This window comes from Lissotriton vulgaris, chromosome 11 (assembly GCF_964263255.1).
Source record: "Lissotriton vulgaris chromosome 11, aLisVul1.2, whole genome shotgun sequence".
Lineage (NCBI taxonomy): Eukaryota > Metazoa > Chordata > Amphibia > Caudata > Salamandridae > Lissotriton > Lissotriton vulgaris.
The window spans coordinates 1,033,771,869-1,033,793,480 of NC_141699.1; the positions used below are offsets into that span (position 1 = coordinate 1,033,771,869).

At 41.4% G+C, this 21,612-nt stretch overlaps 1 protein-coding gene across 1 annotated transcript in view; it reads right to left on the bottom strand.

Annotated features, from left to right (window-relative positions):
• LOC147684016 (uncharacterized) overlaps positions 1 to 17,244 on the bottom strand; it is a 375,703-nt gene extending 358,459 nt beyond the window's left edge. Inside the window, exon 1 of the mRNA XM_086944934.1 lies at positions 17,010 to 17,244. Within this exon, the coding sequence (XP_086801060.1) occupies positions 17,010 to 17,021 (12 nt within the window). The 5' untranslated portion in view covers positions 17,022 to 17,244. The remainder of the gene's footprint in view (positions 1 to 17,009) is intronic.
• Between the last annotated feature and the right edge of the window lie 4,368 nt (positions 17,245 to 21,612).

The following is a 21,612-nucleotide window of genomic DNA, read 5'->3' on the forward strand; positions in this document are numbered from 1 at the left end:
CCAAGCTGAAAGACCACCCATAGCTCTACCCCGAGTAGATGGAACAGTGGGAATTTAATAGCAGGGAAGACCAAAGGAGGCGGGTGGCGAGATAGCTCACGTCTCCTGAAAAGCAATAATATCAAAGGTAGCTATCTAAAAGGAAGCCAATCGGATCTGCAGTCTTCCCCTTGAGTTCAGCTTCATTCCAACTCAGGAGGGTAATTGAGCCTCAAGTCCTATAATCTCCAAGGTACCAGTCCCAGATGGTTCAATGAACATTGATAAGCTCTAGAGGAGGAAAAACAGGCTGTGTATATGAAGCTTAATCGATTCCAGACAAGGCCTCAAACTGGTTGGTGACAGGTACCAAAAATTGGTCTCTGGCGTGTTGTGGGAGACTTCTAGATGGCCTAGTTAGTGTATCATGATAATCACACAAGTGATTTTGTAAGAGGTTGGAGCCTCCTTCAATGGACTTAAGAACTTGCTGAGACTGATTAGAGGCTAAAACCTGACAAGGCTTGTAACCTAATGGTAACAATAAAATATCGGTCCTGGCGTGACCATTTCTTGGGTTACAAAAGATGTTTCACCAGATTAGATCAAAAGTTTATCATAACGCCGTCCCCATGGGTTTCCACAATTCCAGGGCTGATTCATCCAATCCTCCTGGTCAGCAGAATAGAATATTCTCCGCCAAAAAGAAAGAAAAGCCCTTGTAGCGGACTAACCAGTCTAAAACTTTGTTAGCCAGCTGTGCCTCAGACTCTGTCTGATTGCCCCATAGAGGCGGTACCCCTGCAAGAACAGCTACATATGGGCAGGAAGTAGGCAGAAGGTGGGAAACCTGGGGTTCAATTGGTTCTATTCCTCCCTACGCTGGGCTGGGCTCAATGTCCATATAATGGGTCCATATAATCCTGCTGATCCTGTGCACATGATCCTTCCTATGCAGTGGAAGAACTACCTGGTGTTGAAAAATCTGGAGTGTAATCAACAACTGAACCATCCCCTGAGTTACAGACACCGGCAAGCAAGACTCGGAGGCACCCCTGGTCTCTGACTGTTGACATATACCAATCGTGGCTTGTTCCATTTTTAAATTGTTATAATTGATTTGTAAGGAATTTTGCTCAGAACACCAGTGGCATCACTAGTATTTTGAAAATATGAAAATATTCTTCTTTTGGGATGATCAAGCTGAAATGGCATGCAATAGACTCAAAAGGTTGTTTACACGAACACTAATATCCCTTCATCCTGATTCTTCCAACAAGTTCATTGTAGAAACAGAGGCCCCTGAAACAGCCTTTTAAGGCACTTTTGTTACAAAGAATATAAGATGATGGACAAAACATTCTGTATTTTATTTGACTCATGTTTTGTCTCAGACCGACTGGAGTTTCTCAGTTGCTGAAAGAGGGATTTTAAGACTTGAAATGGCTTGCAGTGATTGGATATATTTTTTATGGTAAAAAAAATACGATTTGAAATTCGAGCTTATCATTGGAATTGGTGATGTTTAAGAAATATTCAATGCAGCCATACTCAATGAAATAATCCTCGAGCTAGGTGACATTTTTTCTTTGGGCAGGACGATTTCACTGTCGCCTATATTCCTAATAAAAAAGATTAGTTGGCTGAAGCTTTAGTTCATTGTTAATGCTGAGTCATCACTCATTTATGATCAGCCTGGGAATTCTACTAATTTGTGCCATCAGGATATCTTAAGTCTTTCTAAGGCAGATATAGCAACAATATCATACTTAGATGTGAAGTTACTTAGCACTCATTACTGCAAACTCTCATACAGCTGAGAGAGATATGTAATTTAACTTAGCCACCTCCCTCTATTTATATCTCTCCGTCTCTCCTCTCTCAATGTATTGAGACTGAACTATTTTGTCTGATACCCGATGGAGCTACCTGATTTAGCTATAGGGGGGATGGGCCGTGGATTCCCTCCTTGGTCATCACCTACCCAGTCGGTTTTTAGACAGACTTCCTTTTGTCTCTCCTTGTTGTCTCTTCCCTTATCCTCCCTTTCTCACCTCCTCTTTCCCTCCACTACTGTTCTCTTTCATTTCTCTCCTCTCCCAATGTTTTTTGATGTATTATGTAATTGTTGATCTTTTTCTGTTACATTGTTGATTCTCATGTAAAGCGCTCTGATACCTTCGGGTCTAGCCAGCGCTATATAAAACTTTAAAAAAAAAATTCAACCACTAGGAGGATTTTTTCTAGTTGTTTAATCTGTATTGGGACTTTTTTACAGTGTGTTGTGTTGACTTTTGGCTACTTCAGAGTGATGAAAGGTAAAAAAATACATCTTTATTATTGGAGGGGAGATCAGCAATTGAAAAACTCTGAACACTGCCATTCTATAAACAGGATACAAAGGCATGGTTCATTTATCTCCAATGACAAACCCTACCTTTATCACTCTCAGGATGATACCAAGAGTATGGGGCACATAATCAAATCCTGGTTCAAAAAATATAAACAATGGCTTTTTCTAACTCAATGTACTACAAAGTATTAAATCCCAGCACTATGATTCCTCAGCAGATGAACACATCCCTAAAGAGGTGTACATAGATACCACAACACTATGTGAACAGGGTGCAGGAATTAATGATTTTCTTGCTCACTCAGATTAGTGCAGTACCCTGCCTCTCACCCTAAAGTGCTTTCTTTACTTCAGAAGTAAACTGAAAGACATGTTTGCTTGGTTAGGCAGCAACTATGGCCAGTGCCAAGAGACTGCATGAGACAATAGGCACAATATATAAATGTGGACATTTAGTTAGGCAATTGTCTCCACACATATTATGTGCCGCCAAGACATGGCTGTCATAGGAAGAGGTATTACAACTAAATCTGTGTTATCAGAAAGCGTCAATATATCATTCCTCAACAAGGGAAATCACAAAGGGATAGGGATAGCCCTTATCCACAAATTATCCATCTTCTGTAAAAAATTAAAGGCCAGCACTCCATCATTTCATTCATTTGAAATAATTGCATTAAAATGTATTTGCAACGGACACCAAGCTTTGGTCACCTTAGCTATCTATGAGTAAACTGATTGCTGCTCAAATACTGTCCATAGTGATTTACCTAACCAATGTGTCAAACGAACTCATCTAAATCAGAGATTTTAGTCTCTGGATTGGAAACCAAAAGATCATGAAACCTCTGTGGTCTTTACCCAGTACTTGACCACTTTGTGTGCTGATTTCACTCATCCACATTGGCCATGTAATTTCTAGCTCTAGTAGGTATTTCCCAACTTTCTTCTACAACTTCTTGAAAATAAGAAACTCTTCTCTATCCAGCTATACTCCAACTTCTATAAATCCCTAAACCCTTCACTCAGATTCTACCATTCTGCCACCTTCCAATGTTACCTATCCATGCTGGACAAATAAATGTACTTATTCTATAACTATATTTTTTTAATGCTCCTGACATATTTTTTTATCTAAAACTAAAATACTTTCAAATATGAAGTTGTCTAAAAATGAAATATCTCGAAATAAGAAACATGCATAGCATATGAAAGAAAATGAAACAAATCCAACAGTGTGCAACATAACACAGTTGATCTTCAAACCTCATGCATCACCCAGATCAAATCATCTGACAGGCACTTTCACTGAAACCTGCAGCAACTTTCTCAATCACTTTATCTTTTAAATACCTGTAGTACTAGCTGGGAGGTCATGCTTGCCAATAAGTTGAGGTATCAATAAAACAGACAGCATAATCAGTAGAATGACAGTACAGGGACAATACAGGCCCACACAGACTGCATTTCTGGTGCTGTGCCCCTATCCACCTCTTTTAGGAACTGTTGACTTTACTGTCACTCCTTGTTTTCTAGAATCATCCCTAATCAACTTACTAATTATATGAATACTAAGGTAAAATTAATGTAACATCAAATTATAAGGCATGTACGGAAACTAATGGTAGTGAGCAAATTATATCGGTAATCAGTGTCTAGTTCTCAATGGAGCTCTTAACATAAGGAAATGTAGCAAAGTTTACTTGATCACAAGAATTAATTAAACCTGAGGTGGGAGATTGAGGGGCAGATTTATGTTGGGAATGCGCCACGTTTGCGTCACGCAACTGCGGCATAAACGTGGCGCATCCCTACGACCGATTTACAAGGTGACGCATCTAGGCAGATGCGTCACGTTGTAAAGCCCTGCGCCGCTTGTAGGCGTTCCGGCGCAGGGTGGGCGTTCCGGGGCAGGTGCGCCTCGCAAAAGTGGCTGAGTGAAATCTATAGGATTTCACTTAGTCACTTTCAGGCCAATGCTGCGTCCAAACCCTGCGCCTGCTTGAAGCAGGCGTAGGTCTTGACGCAGCATTGTACAGATGGAGCACCCCCGAGCCTTGCTGGAGCTGCATCGCGCTTGCGACGCAACTCCAGCAATGCGCCACCTTAATGGCACAGATGCGTCACGCATCTGTGCCGTTTTTGCCCCATGGTGCACCGCATTGTAAATGCGGCGCACCATGGGTGGCGGAGCAGCGGCACAAAATAACTGGTGCATCCCTGGGGATGCGTCAGTTATCATAAATCTGCCCCAGAATGTTTAACTTTTGAGCAGACAGGCCCAAATATGGTCATTTCTCACTTTTCCCACACACCTGCCCAGTCTGGTAACTGGCAACTAAGAGGTTTTAGGCAGTGGGAGACACATATGTACACATTCCGATAGCAAGACAAACCCCTGCAATAAGGGCAAATAGAATTTGGTGACTATGTGCATCTTCAGAAAACTGGTAGAGTGAGTATCATCTGTTTAGTCTGTGTGTAACAGGCTGATTAAATATTGAGTTAGTCTAAAATCTGTGGAATCACAGCCGGCCAGTCCAGCCCTGTGTGGAATATTGGGATTTTAATTCATCATGAGTCTACAAGTCCTCAGTGGAGCTTTGGGAGAGGTTCTGAGTGGAGATACCAGAAACGTTTGTGGACACTAATAGTGTGGAGGTGATGGAGGAGGGGGGATCTAGAATATCACTTTGACAGTACCAAACTGTAATTTATGTGAAGGATGGATAGCAGAGCTGATTAGTGTGTGAAAGAGGAGCTTGTTGAGGTACTGCGCAAATGTGTGAATTAAAATTTTGAGGAGGACGAGGAGAGTGCATGCAAGCTGTGCAGGATACTAACTAGGGTAAGTTATGTATTATTATTAAAAGTGTATGTGGTATTCAACAGTATTAATAAGTATATTGCAGCAGAGTATATTTTTCTTTTTTCGCAGTGTCTCTTGTCTGTTTGTCTGTGAGTGCAACTGTGGAAGTTATGTTTTGCACAGTCTGACTGCAGTGTCTATTGTGGTACCTATGGATGATGTGTTAACCCTGGTGACCTCAAAAGGGAATATAGGCTGTTGGACATGGGATGTGAGGTTCTAAATGTTTCACTGGAGCAGGCCACCCATAAGGTTGTGTATTTCTCTGGTCCAAAATACATTTCCACTACCACCACTTTTGTCTACTGTATTTCTGCAGCGTGCAAACCTTGAGAATGGCATAGCCCTAGAAACATATAAACCTTGAGAGCCCATAGTGAAGAATCTTATGGTACTCTTTGACTCTGGGCTTTTTTCTCTCCCCAAGAAGAGGGAGTGACCAAAGCAAGATTTCTTAGAGTATTCAAACATATGTTACCTTTTTTCCTCTAAAACCATCTTTGACTCTGTTCTCCTAAAAGTACACCATGTAAACTAGGGCTGTCAAAAGATTTTCCAGAAGGGCTGTATACATTCCAGAATTCCATAAGAGCCACAATAGATAGATTTACATACAATTAATCAAAAGGGAATTGTCAGTTATTCTGAAAATTTGGCATGGATCCTGTCCTCATGGATGCATAATTGATACCCACTGTGTAAATTATCACTTTATATGCTTGCCACTTATCCTCATCTGTCATTTGTAGGATTCAACTTCTGATATTTTTGAATATATCCATTTCCCACACATCACACCTGTATTTAACTTTGTCTATTGACATACCATTATAAACAAGAAAATGTCCTTTACTTTGTTAATTCTGAAAGGTATTTCCCTTACTTGGGTACTCAAGTCAAGCCACAACAACTTTATTCGGTGCAAAGAGCATAAACGTTTGGCAAGCAGACATTACAAGTTAACATTTACATATCATTACTTGTAAAATCAGATAGATTGAAAATATCATAAATCATAAAATTTCAAAGGGATTAAAATTGCACAGTAAAAAATGTCAACCTTCCTATTTATTTGCTATTGCTCGTATCGCTTTCTAATGTCCATTGTAACATTGATATAGTTGGAAACCGCAATACAGATAACAGAAGTAGCCAATGATTGCAAATAATGAAAGCCATCAATGTAGGTACAAGGACAGATATCCCTTAGGAGTGGTGCTAAGCATTTTCCCCTTGGTTCTTTGTAATGGGGGCAAAATAACATAAAGTGCAGCGTGCTCTGAGTTGCCATATTATGGGCAGGGAGTAAGTTTGTCGACCCAACCAGATTGTCTTGGGAATGCCACTAAAAAGTGAAAAGTGCCTCGACGGAGTCTGCTTAAAAATAAGGGTGTCTGGGCGTTAATAGTGAAGGTTAAATAAAATTGCTGTTGGGCAAGAAACGAGCAAGAGGACCTGTCACCTGAGATTGCATATAGCGCATGGTTGCCCAGGAATAATGTGCCTCTTTTATAATGGGCCTTAGCGTTTGTATGAATACTCGTCGGATTGTCAAAGTAGTCTCCCAGGCCTATCTCAAAAAGCCTTTCCCTTACAAATCGAAGCCAGGGGATCGACAGTGCACTGTCTACGTTAATACAATCTTCAATCACCTCCCGAGATAACAATAATTCCTCCGACAACCAGAATTTTGCCCATAAGAGCAAAGGGGCAATGTCAATGCAGTCTTCTACATATTCCATTCCCAGCTCTTGATGACAAAAAAGTGTGGGGGTACTATTTGGGGTCATAAGTAGCCTTTTTATAGACTTGTTTTCCATAACTTGTAGAAGACGATTTTTATGGTAGCTCCAAACCCCTGCCCCATAAGAAGCAACAGATAAGCATTTTGCTTTGTATAGGGTAAATAACTCAGTCACCAAATTGTGGCATAACTTGCAGGCAAATCGGAAAGCCCCTTCACAACCCTGCTTGTCTGCTGAACTCTTGCAGTGACCAGTGGTTCCCACTTCATCTGGTTGTTAAACACTTTCCCCAAATAAGTAAAGTCATTCAGCTTCTCAATACTCTTGCCCCTTACAATAAAATTTCTACTAATTGTCATTTTGGGGCCACACACCATAATGTATGATTTTGTAAAATTAACTTTTTGGTCAAGTGCCGACAAAAAATCTGTAAAAGCATCGAGTGATTTTTGTAGGCTGTTTGCCGTCAAAGACTTTGGCACTGTGTAATCTGCATGCAATAGTAGCGGGACAAATTTCCCCCAATACTGGGGAAATCAATTTTCTTACCTAATAAAAATGCCTCTAAGCCATTAGTGTAAATCAGGAAAAGAAAAGGAGCTAAAATGCACCCCTGTCGGACGCCTTTTGTGGTTACTCATTTCTGAATGGAAGAAACACTGAAGAAGGTGAGGCAAGATGAGGGCTCCCATCTAACTTAGTCCAAAACTGAGGAGCTAGATTAAACAATAATTTATAGGCGTAACTCACTCTTGTAGTGCCCCAGGCTTACTGCTGGACTTCAAATGCATGCCAAGCTCATTTCAGCAGTAGGTCATAGCAAAACTTTTGTAAATCGATCTCTAGGTTTTTCCTTTCCACAAAAACACTTTTGAAAGATTTTGTTGTACACTTTAAGTTGTACTGCTGCTTGAAACACTTCCCACTGAGATAAAACACATTAATAACCGTCTGAAAAATATAGAAGACTTGTTTTTGTCTTCAATAAGTACGCCTAAACGAAACCAAAATTTGTCATGACTTCAGAACAAAGAAGCTGATACCACAATGTACTTAGGACCAGATGTACTATTTACTGGTCGCAGAAAGTTGATTGCAATGTATGACCAGTTTTTTCTTGACCAGTAAATAATTTTACGAACGGATCTCCTAATAAGCTTGTTCCTAAAATTCCGATTAGGGAGGGTTGTAATCTTACCTACTTCATGAAATTAGTGGGGCCTGTTTTCCATGAAGGAGAGGGCTTCCTTTTTTTTAATTTACTTTTTTATCTTTTTTTCAGAGTTGACAATGGTCATCTGAATCAATGCCTTCTCCCCAACAAATGTATTTTTATCATTCACAAAGAAAAAGAGGTCCCAATGGGACACCATCTCTTTTGCGAATGATTTACCACTTCAATTTGAGGGTCTAATACCTTTTCAATGTTTTGCAGCTATGTTAAATTTGCAAAACAGTGATACATGCCATACAAATTCGGTATTTGGAAGAGACCCCTGGAACACACCCCTTTCAAATACCAAATCAGTATGGGGTCTCAGTCCTATTTTAGGAGTCAGTAAAAGCTTACTAACACCAATAATGCTTTAATACATTAAAATAAGCTTTTTTACTAGTGGCAAATCCCATATCAAAGTGTTTCTAACTATGAAAATGCTTTGTACATCTGGCTCCTAGTACTATAAAAAAAATCAGTTACGATATCATTGTTATGTCAAATGTAGTTATTTCAATTGGAAAAATGCCACTGGAGACCATGTACCTTAACATTTCATAGACCTTGGTAGCTGGTATTGTACTATTCACCCACAAAAGCAGCAGAGATCCCATTTTTATTACTGGCGAGATGCTTCCACAATTACTAAATTTACCAGAATGATGTGTTGTAAACTGATAGAGTAATGCAAAAAATAGGCGTCCTTTGTAATATACATGCAAACCCAATATAAGTATAACCCCAACATGCTCTAATCTACAGCACTTACTGCCATATGCTTTCTGCCTCTTTAAGTCACTCTTGTGGTTTCATTTTCATCCATACTTTTTCACTTTCTCAGTGTTTTCCTATCTTTCTCTTCTTTTTTCCTCCCTCTCTAGCCTCACTCGCTTTTCCTCTGGGTCAAAATGATGAAAAATAAGTCACACTCCCCAATAAAGAGTGCCTGTGACCGGCAATGACTGGCACAAATTAAGCACTGAATCTGGCTTAGGCTTTTTTTTCTTGCACATTGCAGAAAACCTCACATTTATTTCGAGAGGATACGTTCTATTATTGTGGACAAGTCTGGGTGTGAAGTAACACAATGTGCTCTAGCTGGTCTTTTGCCAAATAGTAACTTCTACCAGTAGCAGCCGGCACTAATTGGAGGTGGTGTTTAAGGAGAATGAAAATAAATAAAAAAATAATTACAAAAATAAAACTTACCGTACCGCTGCATCTCTCCTCCTCGTTCCCTCAGCACCCCCAGAACAGAACAGGAAGCCACACAGGCTCCCTAAGCCAATCACAATGCTGCAATGCAACGTTATGATTGGTAAGCACCCAGGCTCCCCTAAGCCAATCACACCGCTGCAATGCAGCGTTGCTATTGGTCTGAGTGCCGCGATTGGGTGCTCAGCCAGGGAATTGGAGCCTAGGAATGTTCTCCACCTAGTCTTTAATGCAGCCTGGGTGGAGAACATGCTAAGTGTGCATGAATGTTTTGCCAACTCCAGCCGGCTGGCCAAACATTCATGTGCACTTGAAAAGTGTGATCACAATACCCTCTGCTCCAGTGTCAGAGCAGCCCCGCCCTGAAAAGCTGCTGCAGCAGGACATAACCTCGAGTTATTATAATTTAATTTTTTCTTTATTTCGCTGCTGCACAGCAGTGGGGCAATGCTTCTCCGCCTTAGTGGAGGAGCCATCACTGACTTGAACTGGAAGGGAATATATAGAGCTGTGCTGTAAAAACACATTAGGAGAAGTGTGGCTCAATGGTTAGAGCAGGCAGACCTCGATGCAGAGCTCTGGCCAGGGACCAGGGTTCGATTCCTGCCCCGGCGGGTCTCGGGCTCATTTAATTCCCCTGACCGGATATTCTCACCTCAGTGCCAATTCTGATCATGGGTCCCACGCTGCAACCCTGGACAATAGTTCGCTTAGTCTCCACAACGGCCCCCACAACGCGAGGGATGCCTGGTCTGCACCATGGGGGTGCCCAGGAGTGGACACTTCACAGGGAAAGCCAGGAAGGGTTCCCTTGCGGTATTCTTACAAGTGCCAGGAAACCCACTGCGGGTATCTGTGCGCTATAAAAGTACAAAAACATTTACATTTACATTGGCCATAGTTTGATTGAATTTTATTCAGTGATCATCACTCATCTACCTCCACTTACAATCTATCACACTTAATTTGCTCTATGATCCAATTTCTCTGCTATCATTCCAGATTCTGGGAAGGGAACGCCAAGACTCCCATATCTCACAGATATTCATTGATTTTGGGCTGAATGGGGTCCCCTTAAAGGGTTGGTGGCCCCCTTGAGGGTAGGGGCACCCTGTGCCTCATGGCTTGTGTTACGCCCCCAATTGTTCAGCATCACCTGATGCCTTCTTTCTAAAGCAAATGCACCACAACTCCACCACATTTTAAGAAACATATATCCATGCTTTTTCAATACTCTCAATAGTGTGTATTTGTACAGGCTAGCTATGCACACATACGTTCATGGCAGACTCTTTAACACTGTACTATAGTGGGGCAAAACTTTGTTGCCACTTGTTATTGCCCCTGACCTCCCCTGAATCCTGTTCTGTCAGAAGTTTCCACCCACGTTACTATACAACAAAACATTCTTCCTCTCTTTTTGTGGAAAAAGATGAAACATTAAACACACCCACGCCCTAACGGTGGTGGGCTGGGAAAAGGTGAGGTATTCACTGCATTGAAGTGTGGGAAACACCTCCTATTCCAAATGTGCATCCAGAAAAATGGGGAATTTCACGTGAGCTGGTTTCCCGCACCAAATTCCACATGTATTGATATTTGTTGCATGTTGTCCCCCAGTAGATTTCAGCAGATTTGACCTGTCGAAATGTATCAGGAGGAATTGCAGGGGGTCTTGAAATCTTGGAAATCCAAACCCTACTCAAACATACATTTGTGCTGGGGGTGGATTTGCCTTCCCCCACCCACAACCTTGGTAACATTTAAACAAAGCATATCAATTTGGATATTAGATGCTTAATGCTATCTCCAATGAGTACATTGTCTTATGTTGCAAGAAGTCATTGAAGCTTCCTAACTAATATGCCTTTTTTAACTGAATGTGTCTTCTCGTGCATACATGTAAGCCTCAGCAAGTCAAAAATTGGCTTCTGCCCATGCCTCCCTTTTACATCCAGTGATAGTTACCCAACTGATAATGTGTGTTGCATTGTGTGCTATTTAGAGACACAGGCACAAAAGCGCTAAGGATTGTTTTTCTTGGCACCAATATTTCTTAAGCACATAGTCTGACTGTGAGAGTTCACTTTCAAAAAGCTTTACAGAAAAAGGCTGACAGGCAAATGTATCACACACTGAGCTTTATCAAGTTGCCTGCCTCCCACAGATATGCTCCAACCAGGAGGCTGCACTTAACTGTTCTCCATGCCTCTATAGTTGCAATGCAGCAATTAGCAGATTTGATTATATAGTGCCTATTCCTTTAATAACCAATGATCTTAGATGAAAGATTTATAGACAATCAGTGTTCACAGAACAAACCACGTTTTAATGTTATTCCCAGCACCCTTTACAAAATCACTATAGGCAGAAACGGAATAGTGTGTAAGAAAGGACCTAATAATCCAATAATTCTATACATCAGGGATGCCATCAAGAAGAAGTAGGGAAGGCCAGTGTATGTAAGATATGTTTTTAGAGCTAGACAAACCGATGCATAGATATGCCAACATTTTGTGTTGCGGTTGTGCCACTTTTTTGACTCAGCCATGATGCAAAATGCTAGTCAGGATTTACAAAGCCATGCAAGTGGTGGTTTGTATTGCCTTGCATGGCTTTGTAAAAAAAAAGGTACCTTGCCCGTGTTGCGATACACAGCATCAGGTATGTGTTAAATTGCTTACAGTGAAACCATCCATTTATTTTCAATCAATCAATCAATCATGGCATTTGTATAGCGCGCTACTCACCCGTAAGGGTCTCAAGGCGCTGGAGGAAGGGGTCCGTTACTGCTCGAAAAGCCAGGTCTTGAGTCGCTTCCTGAAGGAGAGATGGTCCTGGGTCAGCCGAAGGTGGATGGGGAGGGAGTTCCATGTCTTGGCTGCCAGGTAGGAGAAGGATTGTCCCCCGGCGGTGGCTCTGCGAATGCGTGGAACGGCGGCGAGGGCGAGGCTGGTCGACCGTAGCTGGCGTGTGGGCGTATAGAAGGTCAAGCGATTGTTGAGGTACTTGGGGCCCAAGTCGTGGAGAGCCTTGCCATGCCTTGCCATATACCCATCATAATTTTGTGCCTACCCAAGAGAGAATTTTCATTTCTGCCCAGTATTCCCCCTTTCCGTGTGCTCTGTATTCTGCAGCACACACAGAAAGAGAAATGTACCTCGAAATATTGTTTCTGTGCTGGAAGGTATACCTTCCTGGGTAAAAATAATGCTGCCCGTAACACAAGAACTCCTGTGCCATGGGGCCAGTGTGCCTGCGTTGGCACAAGGCAGCCAAAAGCAGTACTGGTCGGTGGTGGGAGTAGCTGCCGGGCGTTGACGTGGGGAGGGGGAGGGGCAGGGTGGGGGGTAGTAATCTATGGATTACTGAGGATTACAGGTAAGTAAACATATAAATATATAAAACAAACTTCATTGCGTGCACTGCATCACATTTGGGGACGCAGTGTGTGCAACAAAATTCCTTTTATTTATTTATATGTTTACTTACCTGTAATCCTCCGTAATCCATAGATTACTAACCCCCACCCTGCCCCTCCTCCTCCCCACGTCACCGCCCAGCAGCTACTCCCATCACCGACCGCTACTGGCCAAAAGTGTGCCAGCGCTAGGAGAGATCAGAAACTGAGCCATATCTATGCAAATATGGTGCAGTTCACCTCTCGCCCCTTCTTCAATACATCCGAACAACTTGCCTTGCTGTGCTCTGCTGAGCTGCATGAAAAAGGCCCCTGTCTGAAATGCAAATAGTTTCTGATTATTCAAGCTATATATCTGTGAGTTATCAAGATAAGCAAGGTAGGTCTGTGGTAAAGATATGCATCTGTGGTGGCTAAAAAATAGAGGTTAAAATATAAACAAAATCTGACTATTCCAGTGTATGGGACATGTTGTATTCATAAGACAATTTCAGAAACTGTGAAGTGATGCTACAGAAGGACCCTTAATGCATTGAAAAGGGACCTAATGTAAAGCATCTTTGTCTACGTCATGTCCACTTTTACATTGTGCCTCGAGCTCGGTTTGCTTTCACTCTTAATGGACATAACTTGTTTACCAGCGCCCTGGAGTATTTTGTGTATGCTGTGCTACCCTCCAGCAGCAGACGAGATAAAAAAACCTCTTCTGCGCTCAGAAGTAACTGAAAAGGAATAAATAGTACTTTATAAAGCAAAAAAAGCAGTGACTAATAGAAACTTTAAGTGAAATCATAGCTCAGTTTAATGTTTTCTACTTAGGTCTCATCCTCAGTGGGGCACTTGTACATCTGCATTAATGTGCACATGGACTTATATGGGTTTTAAGTTGCTACAACATCATTTTTTAATGTGTTGTCAGAATGAGCATTAAACTGAGGTCCAGGGAAGAGTATTTTGTAGAACATTAAGTTGGGTTTCGTGTGGTACTTAAGACTCCTTAGCACACGTTTTGTATCTCTTAGTTTAAGCAGTATACATGTGTTTCCACCATACACCAATCATTCACTCATAAATAAATATGATCCTTTTAGTCTGGATTGTTGTTGATGTTGTTTAATTTCTGGAGACATCACAGCCAACACGTGTTTCGTCGTTGCGGGAATGTAACCCACGACTTTCTCAAGGCTATTGTCCAATTTGGTGCTCTTTTTTTGTTGAGGTGATACTTCCGACCCTCAATGGGGTTCTGTTCGGGGACTATGTTGTTTGCGTGTATCTCCTTGGTGGTAACCAGTGTGTTGGTTTCCTTCAATTGGTCAGCTTTCGCCGTTGCAATCGTGCTCGGACGTCTGTCCCCTCGCCATTTCTTTGATGCAGGTTTCATGTGGGCCCTGAGTGGTCACTGTAGCCGGGCTGAAATGTAAACTACGCCAACGTAATTCACATAATTTTCGGAATTTCGCGTTATGCTTGTTACATGAAATTTCCCAAATTGAACCATTATGCGTAGTTACATAACTATGTCGCCATTCTCGGCACAATTATGGAGCGGCAACAATGCAAGCAACCAGAACGTGAGTGACTGTTGTTCCTGCCAATTGTATTTTTCACACTTTTTTTGAGTGACTGAGGATGCAATTTAAGCTAAAATATAGCACTAAATGACAGCTTTACATTTCGCGTAATTACGAATGATTTCACGTTGATTTTCCTAACATTTGACATCATTTCGACCATAAAGTAAGTTATGCAAATGTTATGCACCCATAGATTTGAGACTAAAACCTATGTGGACAGATAAAACATATTCTACCACCCATATTATTAAACATATTTGGTAAATGTCGCATTAAAATGAAGAAAAAAAAACATAGGTCAGAATTTAGACTGGGTAATAGCTGATGCTTTTCATAATGCTAATTACATATTACGGAAGAGAAAGGTAGAAGGGGAAGGGAGAATTCTGCAGTTTGGATAAACACCTCATCCCTGGCTTCAAGAAATAATAAAGAGCAACGCTTGAAATGTCTTTGTAGACGGCTGTCACAATCCAGAGACATAATGAAGGCTGAATTAAAAATGCCACTTTCTGTGAGTGTTGATAACTCGCTCTTTTGTTGAACAAGTCAAAATGTGTCTTTTTGATGGGTTGAAATGACAGACTGAAAATGAGAGAAGTGGCAAAAAAAAAAAAAGGCAAGCCTGGAAAAAAGTTAGTCCATTTTGCAATACTTTATAAATCAGCCCTGGAGGGGAGGCGCCGGAGTCTTTAAAAAGTAACCTGGAGGAACTAGGGACTAAAATAAGATGTCGCTGGCCAATCAGAACCGGTGCTGCGGCCCACGCGAGGACGCCTGTGCACTAGACTGGATTCTCTCTGCACTAATTGGCAGACTGCGCCGCGTTTTCTGGTTCAGTTCCACCGTATAATTGGCTGACAATGATGGGCAGGGAAGGGATAATGCAAGCTCGCCCGTGCAAGCAGAGGGTCGGAGATGGTTCTGTAGGGGGGGACGGCGGCTGCCTCGCGCTAAGTACAGGCTTAAGCACCCATCAGCCGCGCTCCCTTCCATCCCAGGGGTCTAAAGTTAAAAGGGGCACCGAAGAAAAGCAACCGGCTGCAGGAAATACTGCAGGGCACTAATTTGATCTTGCACAACCACGGCACTCGCTACAATTATCCGCCCCCCAAAAAAACAGCCCAGACATCCAACGCGACTTTCTAAGTGCTCTTTAATTGCAGCCATCGCCGGCGTTTTTAGAGAGCAGTTTAAAATTTGAGATTGATAGAAGGATAAACGTGGCCTCGCATAATGAACGTGGTTGATGTCTGTAGCGTCAATGTGTATCCGAGGATGTGCCTTCGACAGCTCAGTGCGTTTCTGAGTGCAGTGCTGCCGTGAGACACGCCCACCAGGCACCCGCCCAAAAAGTTTGGTTGAACAAAAGATGAACTAAAACAGTGGACACGCCCACATACATCAGGTACCCAGAAGTATGGAAGCACAGTGGCTTGTCCTTAAAACCAGTTATCTGAGTGCTATGGGTGGAAACACGTTCTAGGCCAAACTGCCAATGTCGAAGTCCATTTTCTATGCTAATCAAATTCTTTATTTATATGTCTCCCTTGTTCAATCCATCCATCCATCCATCCATCCATCCATCCATCCATCCATCCATCCAGAGATATTTCTACACATAAATATTATATAATACATAGCTATAGCTATACATATATAAAGATGAACATACAAACACACAAGTACCCACGTACACAACCACAGATACATTTCGTTAGATTTTTTTTGGGGGGGGGGGGGGGTTAATATTAACATACATGCAAGTATACAAATGTGTGCATTTTTGTAAGACGAGTTTCAGCTTGCATTTTCTTTTTTTTTTTTTTGTCAATTTAGAATCTGGTGAAATTCAATTTTCCCAGACTGCACCTTTATGTTTGTCAGATGCCAAACCAACTTTCTTGGGGGAAAAAAGCCAAAACAACTTTTATAAATCATAGAGAACACATTTTCAGTATCAAGAGCCAAAAGTTCAAATATCCTCTCAAACTAAGAACAGTGTCTTCGAATCGTAATTGAAGGTATGAAACGGCTGAAAAAGGAGGAACATGGAAAACACATCCCCAGGTAGACCCACCTGTACACAAATACACATTGTGGGAAACGGAGGATAAACAATGAGACGAAATGTACTCAAATACTGTTGAACTTGTCATTGACACCTCTTGTTTGAAGAATACATTCTCACGTGAATCTGGCTGAAAGTGCAACTTTCTACAGGTAGCAAACTCTTGCACACAAACACCTGTGAGGGGCAGGCTGTCTAACCACTGACACATTCCAAGGAAATACATGCGGCAAATGTGTGTACATAACACTTGCAAAGCCCTTTCTAAAGCATTTAACCTCAAAACACATACAACTCTTTACTGACAACACCATTTATGACCGCATGAAATGGTGTTTGCCTATCAATAAAGTAACATATCAGGAAACAGTGCATGGCTGTTGCACACTCAACAACTATTTGCACCATCTTAAAGTGAAAGAACCTCCGAACACCCCCAAAGTTTAACTCACTTTCAAGTTTAGATCAGTTCAGACATTTATTTTCACTTGCTCAAAAGTTGGAGTCCCTTTTCTAATGTATACACCCCCCATCGCAGCCTTTCCTCTGACTAGAACACTTACCAACTGGGACATGTTCCCACGTTTTCAGGGCAGCAGAGGAGCTGAGCGAAAGCTTCCCTTCGAGGCACTGAACGGAGCTGTCATATTTTAGGGCCTACGGCAGATGCAAACAAGTCCCGAGACTTTCCCAAACACCGTCTCCCACCGATGAAGCTACCGGGGGTGGTAAAAAACTCGCGAAAAACTGCCCATCACAACCGCAAGAAAGATGAAAGCAGTGGCGTGAAATGTCTTCCCTCGGCGGCACTCGGCCCCCTCTGCACAGGGAGTTGCGAATGCATTGGCAGTGGCTTCAGACTTTTGTCCAAAGCGGTGGTTCTTTTTTTTTTTTTTTTTTTTTTTAGCGGAGCAAGATTAGTTCATACAAAACTCAACAATGCAGCACTGAAAGCCATTGTTGATATTCAACATTTTTCACATAGCGGAACAGAATAGACAATACGGTATCTAGGAAACCCTGGGCTGGATTACAGGCCGATGCTATCTCTTCCTTCTGCAGGCCTGTAATCCTTTTTATTACCGATCACAGGGACATAAACCAAAATCAATACCACTGCAACGCTTTCGAAAACAGAGCATGGCTACAAATTCCACTTCCTGCCTGTAGTCTAAAAAGCATCACATCTTGCCTTTCGTGTACTTATTTTAATGAACGCCGTGCCCTCGTCGCCACTGTTATATCTATGTTGGCACGTGATTTATTTGATGGCCATCAAACAACACTTGTCAACACTTGAAATACTTTAATTTATCTTGCAATTCATGTGTTATGCACTGCTTGGGAATTCGCCGGTTTACAAGTTTTTTCCAGTGCGTTTTACTTGCAAAAGTAAAACATTGTGGTTCAAAGCTGCACGGTCTAAAATACCTAAATTACTCTTTTTTTATTTATTCACATGGAGAGAATCGACAAAAATACATTTGTATTTTTGTGCAACACAAATACATTTTAATATTTAAAATACTCCCAATTTAAATTATTGTTTTATATATCTATGAAAACTATGTGTGCAAAATATTGTTTTGAGCCCAAACGTGAAAGTTTCAGTGCCATATTGCTGTCTGACTTCATGCTAAGGTTTCTGAACAGTCTTCTTGCCACAATCCTGTCTCCATCTTTTCCCTCAGACCTGAACTACTCTAGGTAGCCATAGAAGTGATTGTTCCTAGCAGTTCTTTTTCATCACTTCTGCAATTGACCAATTGACAACTGATTGATGGTTATCTTTCCACCTCAACAATGAGAGGAATTACCATCACTATGGCCATCTACAGTAAATGCCTCTAGAGTAAATTACACCAGTCTAAATTTCTCCTTTAGCTCACTTAGTACAACATCAACACAAAAAAAGTTTCTTTTTGTGCTTCCTCCTGTACTGCAGCCTTGGCCTTTCCTGTCAGCTCTGAATGGGAACGTGACAGCTTCTTTAAAAAGAGGAGCATAAAGGCGCTTGAATGGGAGATGGCACGGGGCCGGCTGAGAGCTTCTATTCGCTGAAAGTGGCTATTCTTCAGACTGAAAAAGAAATCGACATGCGAGCAAAGATAAGCTGCCAAGGCACCCTGCAAAGAACCCCGCCAGCGACCTTGGATTTTTATTTTTTTTATTTTTTTAAAAAAACTTTATGGTTGGCTTCACCCTCAACCGGAGTCGCAGGATCCACTGGCAATGCAAGAATATTATAGGCCCCGCAGGGAAAGTGGCAATTTGTCTTAGACTTTGTTGTTGCAGAGCTGACAGGCTTCAGCAGAGATGCGGTTAAGAGAAAAGGCCACAATTGACTACTTTATAGGAAAAGAGAGGATTCTAGGAACGTTGCATTAGTCACTTGAAGGTACCACCATTTAAGTTTTTTTTTTGCATACATGACAATGTCCTCCATCTATCCATGAGGCTGGGCCCTATGCTATCAAACAGTTTAAGGTCTTATAAACCTCTTTGATGAACAACTTTCCAGAATTTTGCTTATTGTAGGCTCTATGAGCCTGATTTAGATTTTGACGGATAGCTACCCCATCACAAATGTGACTGCTATCCTGTCTGCATTAGCATAAGGTTATTAGGATATAATGTACTTGTAAAAAAGGGTATGGTATATGTGTCACATTTGTGACGGGGTACCCATACACCAATCTCTAAATTAGCTCCTAGGTTTTTCACTCCCATTGACATGCTAAAAGTTCTTAACATGTTCACTTTCCTGGCCAAAATGTGTTTGGTATTTCTCAGGGTGATCGTGGCAGATTAAAAGAACAAACTTCATGATACTGGAAATATCTGGCAGGGCGGTACATCTCGCTGGGGAAGGAGTAGGGAGATGCTGCAGGAGAACTGTAAGACAGGCCCACAGAAATATTTGGATAAACAGAGGGGTAAGTGAAAGTACACATGCTGCAGACTACCACCACATACTTGCGCTCCTCCCTGCATGCCCTTGAGTTTGTGGCCTGAAGACCAGCATTCGCAGACATAAAAATACTTGGGTAAGTCAGCAGGCGCACACTAGGTGTGTCTGTGTAAATATCATGTGGAGGAGCATAGCAGGGTTCATAGTTGGATTGAGGATTTAAAGGGTACCTCACACATCCCTTTTGTGACACTGTGTGCCTCAGTGGCATTGGAGCCACGGTGGATAGTAGACTAGGATTGAAACAGGATAAATTAGAATTGATGCAAGGTCAGAGGGTGAGAGGAGAAAGCAGAGCCCACCAACTTTTTTGCGGTTTACGTGAAAGAGGGGGAATGAGAGAAGATAACTTTTGAGGCACCTGGTCCCCCAGTGGCTAAAAAGCAATGCAACGAGTAAGTTTCCCAGCCCAATGGCACACAGTTCGTAGCCCCACCTTCTATCTTGCTTGAAGCCCATCTATGTCACTCATGAATTTTCTGATTAATGTCAATGATTTCAGTTAGACCAGCCCCAAGGGGACCATGAGGGCAGCTTCGGTGTGTCCTAGGGATGTAGGGAGCATAAAATAACTTAATCTGTCTTCCTCAACACCTCTGGTAAATATCATTACCTCACCCTCTGGCGTAAATGCTACACATTACTTTAAGATATGGGGGCAGACAGGATTATTTACTTAATGGTCCAAAAGGAAATCATTATGCTAATAATATCGGTCTACAAAGCACAGATATAGATTGATTGAGATTTGTAAAGCACTCTATATCTATAAAGGGTAACCTATCTCCAGCCTGATCATTCCCATGCTACAAGGAGTTTACAAGAAGTTCAGAAAAGAGAAATGTTCTGCTACCCATGAGAAAGCAAATAATCAATAACAATTTAAAAGATAAATACTGCAGTAATAATGCCCAATTGTTCATCAGAAATTCCTACTAACTCTGATTTAAGTTATCCCTGAAGATTTATTAGGTGTGCCACCAGCAACATTAGAGACCCATAGCAATAATGGATATGTTAAAAGAAAATGTCAAACCTCGAAAACCGAGAACCATTTTTAATGAAATCTCCTAGCATTGAACGAGAGCCGATGTACATTGTGATTTGGAAGGACAAGCCTACTATAGCACTTTAGAAGTTCAGTTATTGCATTTAATAAATCTTCAATCTCAACTTTATTTAAAAAAACATACAATTGCTTTTCAGGTTTCCTTAATATTCTCAAATGTCTAGATTCCAATATCACTTTTTAAATGAACTCCTTGGTAAACAAGGATTTTGGTTTAAATGGAACAATCACCTTCACTATTCTACAGTACTTTCTAATGCAATTTTAAATAAGTGGCACAATAATTGATATTGCTTTTACCTACTGTTCAATTTTAAACCCAAACCACAATTTATTTTAATCATTCATAGCCCCTAAACAGCATCCTATACTATTTCAAGATTTAAAGTTAGTCATGGGCCTATGTTGATCTCCTTACCTCTAATATGTTCGACACTAAATAGTATTTTCTCTATTTCCATTGTAGTTTAGTTTAAATAACCCCAAAATGTAATTCATAACCATTCCACTTTATTATTCAAAGTTTCTCTTGATTAATTCCATAATAATATATTCAATCCACTATTTCTACGATTGAACTTATTGTTAAAAAAGATTAATTATAATCTCTAAAACAAGTTAAATCATCTTACTCATGTATCCAATTTAAGTGTAATGCATCAAAGAATTCTATACACTATGTTTCTTTCTGTAAAAGTCTATGTTCACTGTTTCACCTCTAGTAAAATCCTCTGCTATTTCTAATGTGATGGTTTGTCTTTGGTTCTCGCCCCCACTCCTATCCTCTTCAGGGCATAATTGTCCGCCCCCTTCTATTTCTTGCTCAGGGCATTACCATTCAGGATATTGTCTGCCTGCTGACAGAGGTAATGCAACCCAGGATTGTGGCTGTCACATTTGTGCTACCCAGCTGTTACTTCACATCACCAGCACAGGCAATCCTGTGCTCATGCAGGCAAGCCAAACTCTTTGGCCGTATGCTCCTTCTAAGTGGCGAGCTGCAGCATGATTTGAAAATCGGCAGCATTTAAAGATCCCAGCATTCGAGGATCTACTGCAGGATTTGAAGCTCCTACAGACCTGCATCAAAGCTAAATCTACACCATATGCTTGCCTTTCCTCTCTG